We start from the raw sequence: 6,054 nt of genomic DNA, 5'->3' as shown, positions 1-6,054 counted from the left end.
AAGCACCAACAAACGAGTTTTCCTAGCGTAGTTTGCTCCTCTAGTGAAACATTCCGAAAGTTTTCAATATGGATTACAGCCGTCGTGTTGATATGGTAACGGTGTACCAAGAGCCAGCCTGCTACCGTCCACCGAATACCTTGGTGGAGTTGGCAAAGGACACCGAATACCCGAACATGAACTCAATACAGTACCGAAAAACTCCGGCCGTGGAGGTGCCGGAAGCAAAGCTATGTCCGTTTTTCGATCATGTAGCTGCGAACGGTGCGGGCCATGTAATAGTGGCAGGAAACCAGTACACAAGCCGCCAGTGGGGTAGTAAAATATGCGGCTGGGAATTACCCGCTGATGTCCCGCGAGAAGATAAGGTGTCCTTTTTCCTGCGCAACGAGGCATCAGTAACGGCACTTTGCTACACCAAGGACAATGAGCTGGTAAGGATATGGTTGACTAGAGAATAGTGATACGAAACGATGTTACACCATTCTGTGTCGTGTTTTTTCCTAGTTCCTGCAAGCAAATGATAGGGGATCGATTGAACTCTGGTCGACTGGTAATCCGGTTCGTGGGCCAGGATATTCCCTCTATCAGGTGGACAAACGGAACGAGCACATTGGTGCGGTTACCGTGCTGGACATTTTCCGCGGCGAAGATCGGCATGCCATTTCCGGTTCGACCGACGGTTGCCTGAAGCTGTGGGATTACAGCGAGGGAGATTTACATTCGACGACCACAATGCATCATGCTCATTCGGGACCAATTTCCGATGTGGCCACCGACAGTACCCAGTCCTCCCTGGCGGTTAGTTGTTCCCGAGACCGGTCGGCGCTACTGTGGGACTTTCGCGAGACGAAACCGGCTACCGCACTGTATGAAAAGCACGATGCAGCCTTCACTGTCATCCGGTGGACGGACGAGGCGAACTGGAAGCGACTGGTGGCGATCGGGGATGAGGCGGGCCGTGTTTTCTTCATCGATGTCCGGCAGCCAAACGTGTTCCTTGAGACGATCGACTGTTTCGACCGGAAGGTGCACAAATTGTCCTTCCAAGGGTAGGTTAAGCGAAAGATGTACAGCGTTGTTCTATCGGTATACTCAACACTCTGTTATTCTCTCACACAGGAAACATTTTGCCGTGCTGGGAAATACACAGGAGGCTAAATTCTTCGATGAAAATTCCAAACAAATCCATGTGGAAAAGAGTGCCTCTAACTATGTGCGGGATATTGTGTGGGATCAAAACTCCGCCGATAAGACTGTGTGCTGCTGGCTCGTTGGATGGGATAGTTACTTTAAATCGGTTGTCATAGAATTGGATACGCTGATCTAATCACCTTTAAACATTGAATGAATCGGATGGTAAGTTTCTCAAGTTCAAACAAAAAACAAAGTGTGAATTTTGGATTAGGATAGGTTTTTGCTACTATAATTTTTGCGTACATTATGGTGATTTGAAAGAGGGTGTTCAGCTTTCATAACATGTTTTTTAATAACTTAGCCGTTTATCTATGGCACACTCTAATTTAGGTGAAGTTATTGCTTTTTCGTGTTTACTAAAAGTGTACAGTTATAGTTTGATAATCAATAACAAAAAGTTGTAAACCTGAACAAAGAATTTCAATGAATTCATGAACATGAATTTTAGCTTTATTTTTTTTTTATTTTCCACTCCCTTGAACGTTCCAATTCACTCCAATGATGTCTCAATTGCTCAATTGTCGTCCAACGATCAGTTCTCACCCCATTATAACCTCCCCACTCAGTCGGAAGAAGAAGAATTAACACACTTTAGCTAATAAATCTCTGGACATCTTTTATTTCGTACGCAAATAAAGAAACATTAACAGCTTACTACTACTAAATGCTGAGGCCTAAATCGTCAAAGGGTTTTAAAGGTCATGCCTTTTTTCAGGTTTTTTTTTGTGCTGATTTAGATTGAGCAAAAGCAGACGTACCCTTTCGAAATGGTCCCATCGAAATAGTCCCCCCTTGGAATACAACTGCTTCAGCGGTCCCTACTGCCTAGTCCCGGTCGTTTCAAGTTTGTCCTTGCTCACGTCCTTCTTCTACCTTTCCCTGCCACTTTTTAAATGGTAGTAATAATATTGTTTTCATAATCGTAATAAATGCATCAATTTCACGTGTCGGCATACTTTAAACACTCCGTTGCTATGAGCAGCAAAAGCTCGTCTTAAGCTATGCCTACTGCTGGATTTTCTTATTACCCTTTTTCAGAGCGTACTATCTTTGCAGGTGATAAAATTTTGCCACCTCTCTTCCGTTCCTCCTGCTTCACTATTTTCCCTGTGTTATTTTTGTTACCAAAATGTACGCAAAAACAAAACCTTATGTCGCGGTACGGTGCAGCTTATCGCGCAGAAGTCTTTACTATCATTACGCACACAATCGCGTAGACGATACCGAAGACGGGAAAAAGAATCGCCAACCGCCAAACTCGCTCCAATCTTCTCGCGGTTACTTGGATGCAAAGGCCATCTTGAGTTTTTTTTTTTTACATTCGATCACAGTTTATCTGTGAACACAGCCAAACGAGTTTGTGGTAGTGTTTTCGTTGTTTTTTTTTCGTTTGCAGCGGAATATTCTCGTTTGCCCGCAGTAATTGCGTGAGCTCCACGGGGTTACGTAACGCGACATCTTTGCCAAACTCTCATCTATGCTCTCCTTCCACGTATATAATGCACGGTTGTTCTTCACTCTGTCGTTACCTTCCCTTGTACCGGCTCCGTGTCGTTTTACGACTGATATTCCTTTCGCATGACCTTTGCGATCGTGCTGAGCTGCATGTTGGTCGTACCCTCGTAGATCGCACCGATCTTGCAATCGCGATAGAACTTCTCCTGCGGGAAGTCCTTTGTGAAGCCGACACCGCCCATCCAGTCGATGCACTTGACCGTGGTACGCTGGGCCACCTCCGACGCGTAGTACTTGGCCATCGCCGCCTGCTTCAGGAACGGCACGCCAGCCTCCTGCAGCCGAGCGGCATTGTATGTCAGCAGCCGGGCGGCTTCGATCTCGGTAGCGATCGTTGCGATCTGATGCTGCATGCCCTGGAACGAGTACAGGTCCGAGCCGAACTGCTTGCGCTCGAGCAGGTAGGGAATGGTGGCATCGAGGCAACCCTGCGCCAACCCGATCATCTGCGCACCGATACCGATGCGGCCCTCGTTGAGGAAACCGGCCGCGTACTGGTAGCCCTTGCCGAACTCGCCCAGAATGTTCTCCTCTGGTACGCGCACGTTGTCCAGGTGGAGGGTGCAGGTACCGGAGGCGCAAATACCGAGCTTGCTCTCCCGCTTGCCCACGGTAAAGCCCTCGTACTCGCGCTCCACGATGAACGTGGTGATGCCACGGTATCCGGCGGACGGGTTCGCGTTCGCCATGATTAGAAACACCCCCGAGAGGTCCGAGTTGGAGATCCACATCTTGGTGCCGTTCAGCACGTAGTGGTTGCCGTCCTTCTTGGCGGTCGTTTTGAGCGAAAACGCATCCGATCCGGCCGACGGCTCGGACAGGGCGAAGCTGCCGCTGTACTCTTGGCTCAGCTTGGGCAGGTACTTGCGCTTCTGCTCCTCCGTGCCGAGCTTCATCATGAGCGAGTTGACCAGCGTGTTGTGGATGTCGACGAAGGCGGCCGTCGCCGGGCACACCTTCGATAGCTCCTCCACCACCAGCATGGTAGTCATGAAGTTACACGCGCTACCCCCGTACTCGTCGTTCACCTCGATGCCCATCAGCCCGTTGTCGAACAGGGCACGCACGACCGACGGGTCGAACTGGTGCTCCTCGTCCATCTTCTTCACGAGCGGTGCGATCTGCTCCTGGGCCAGCTTCGCGACCGTCTCCTTCATCACCATCTCGTCCTCGCTGAGGAAGGTCACGGGACCGGTTGGGCCGCGGGCCGTACCGAACGAGGAGCTCGAGTAGGCGCTCGCACTGCCGGGCGTTGCCACCGTGGCACGGGCACCAACCGATGCCACCGAGCGGACCGCATGGCGAAGCACGTTCTGGAACATCTTGCTAGCAGGAGAAGATATCTCTTCCAATCAAACTCAATGCAGGACTTCTGTGGACGGGGGATTTGAGTTCTGCGGCAGAAACCTACAACCGGCCACGTACAGGTTCACCAATCAACTGGCGCACCGGCCCGTCGTTTTACAAGTCGTTCGTACCACGTCGGCCGTTATGTGCGAAACAAAAACGGGTTACTAACCGCGCTCGCTCCCCATCCATCAATGTGGTCGTGTACTGCTGGAGTAGGTTGCCATCTACGCATCTTCCAACCACAGACGACATAATTCCAGCACCCCCCATCCCCCGCATCCGTTCCCCAGGCGCCACAATCTGGGGGGGTTCGGTTCAAATCGACCATTCTCCGTCCGCTAACATTTCCTCCGTCATTGTCGATTACACTAGCACACACAACAGCTCGTTTGATCGGCGTTTGGCAAACGTGCTGTCGTCGACTGGATTAGAATATTAAGGGAAAACAGTCTCGGGGGGCAGGAGGCAAAAGCAACAAACGTACCGACGTTCCGTCTCATTCGATGGTGGGCCCGGCTGTGGGGCTCCACAGCGAGCGTGTTGACCCACGCTCGCAGATTAGCTTCCGGCAGGGCAAGTTGGGACCGGGAAGGGCTAGGAGCAAGATCCCAAAACACACATACATTAGCACAACGCGCGGTATTTTACGATGATGTTGGCCTGAACCCCCCAATCAACCGAAAACTAAAAAAAAATAAATAAAGTCGCGGCCGCGACACGCTAAGATAAGGGGACCGAGGTATGGCGGAAATGGATGGATTGAAATTTAGCGCTGCTGATAGACGGTCTGTGCTAAGGTGTGTGCGTGTGTGCGCGCAGATCGGCCCCAACCTTGAACGATCGTTCCGGGCCGGTTCAAATGTAATCATGCGAGCATCTTACGAACGAAGTGCGCGGTAAGAGGGAGGCTAGGGATAAAAAACAACATTTTGAAGAGATAAAAAATAAGCATACTTTGATCACAACACAACACTTTTGACTTTCTTTTGGCAATGGATTCTATCCCTTGCAAAGTATCCCTGTTTAAGAGGACTATTGGTATCAGGGAAAGGAAAGTCTTCGTTGCCATGGCAGTCTTTCATGGCATGATTAATGCAAATCAATCTTTATCGGGTTTAGATTCCCATTTTAGAGCAATTTTAACCACTCGTGGCATTTTGGCACTCTTTCTTAAAAGAATCGATTCGGTGCCCATAGATGCGGCCATCAATAAGGTTCGTAGATTACAAATCCTGAATCTGAACGTTCATGATGATTCGAGTGGAATGCTATTGGTACGGAAAATTGGACATATAAATCGCAAACTTATTTGGAGAGATTCCTTTCACACTTAATGTAGCAGAACATCTGGATGAATAGGTTTGCACTTGTTATTACTATTGCTATTATACACTATTTGTTACTACCGCCGTATGAATTAAACATCTCGTGCGACAAACATAAATATTAGCATTGCACCGGTCTGCCGTTGTTTGCATATGTAATTTCACAACCAATGCCAATCGGTAACGGCAAGTACCGTACACGGTCTATAATAAAGTTCGTGATAAACGTTGCCGCCACGCTTTGCCGAGTGCTATACGCTTGATTGAATTAAATAACATTTCATTTCGCTTTCAAACAGATACTCTCACCTTATCCGTCCCCCGTGGGACGAAATGTGCTTCCGAGGCAGATTCTAGTTCAAAGACGGACAAACACATTCCCCACCCATATGAGGTGCAGTTAGCACCACGAGACCAATTTCTAGCACCAACGTACGTTCCCTCTCGTTGCGCGATAAGATGCGCGATTTGCTTTTGCGGTCGCGGCAAATGTTTCGATTGGCCTTTTCTTTTTTTTTTTTTGAATACTGGAATTTAAATAACAAAATTTTCATTTCCTTTTTACTCAAATACCTAGAGTAATTGTAAAAGCAATTTAGCAGGTTGCTCTTTTTATGCTACAGGAGCACGTTTTCTGTCCATATTTTGTCCGCAAGTTCGCACTGTT

At 48.6% G+C, this 6,054-nt stretch overlaps 2 protein-coding genes across 2 annotated transcripts; one reads left to right on the top strand and one right to left on the bottom strand.

Annotated features, from left to right (window-relative positions):
• LOC131294956 (protein valois) lies at positions 1-1,461 on the top strand. The gene is made up of 3 exons (XM_058323011.1): positions 1-434; positions 508-1,052; positions 1,123-1,461. Exons 1-3 carry the CDS (start codon positions 69-71, stop codon positions 1,328-1,330), a joined length of 1,119 nt encoding a protein of 372 aa, XP_058178994.1. The 5' UTR covers positions 1-68; the 3' UTR covers positions 1,331-1,461.
• A 976-nt stretch (positions 1,462-2,437) lies between these two features.
• LOC131287115 (short/branched chain specific acyl-CoA dehydrogenase, mitochondrial) lies at positions 2,438-4,138 on the bottom strand. Its single transcript, XM_058316172.1, has one exon. The coding sequence runs from the start codon at positions 4,032-4,034 to the stop codon at positions 2,754-2,756; it is 1,281 nt and encodes a 426-aa protein (XP_058172155.1). The 5' UTR covers positions 4,035-4,138; the 3' UTR covers positions 2,438-2,753.
• Between the last annotated feature and the right edge of the window lie 1,916 nt (positions 4,139-6,054).

The sequence above is a fragment of the Anopheles ziemanni genome, chromosome 2 (genome assembly GCF_943734765.1).
Source record: "Anopheles ziemanni chromosome 2, idAnoZiCoDA_A2_x.2, whole genome shotgun sequence".
Classification (NCBI taxonomy): domain Eukaryota; kingdom Metazoa; phylum Arthropoda; class Insecta; order Diptera; family Culicidae; genus Anopheles; species Anopheles ziemanni.
This window is presented reverse-complemented; position numbering and strand designations above follow the sequence as displayed.

Coding starts and splice junctions, on each gene's coding strand:
- LOC131287115 (XM_058316172.1), bottom strand. CDS start 4,034: ATGTTCCAGAACGTGCTTCGCCATGCGGTCCGCTCGGTGGCATCGGTT.
- LOC131294956 (XM_058323011.1), top strand. CDS start 69: ATGGATTACAGCCGTCGTGTTGATATGGTAACGGTGTACCAAGAGCCA. Junction 435..507: donor ACACCAAGGACAATGAGCTG/GTAAGGATATGG, acceptor GTTTTTTCCTAG/TTCCTGCAAGCAAATGATAG. Junction 1,053..1,122: donor CACAAATTGTCCTTCCAAGG/GTAGGTTAAGCG, acceptor TCTCTCACACAG/GAAACATTTTGCCGTGCTGG.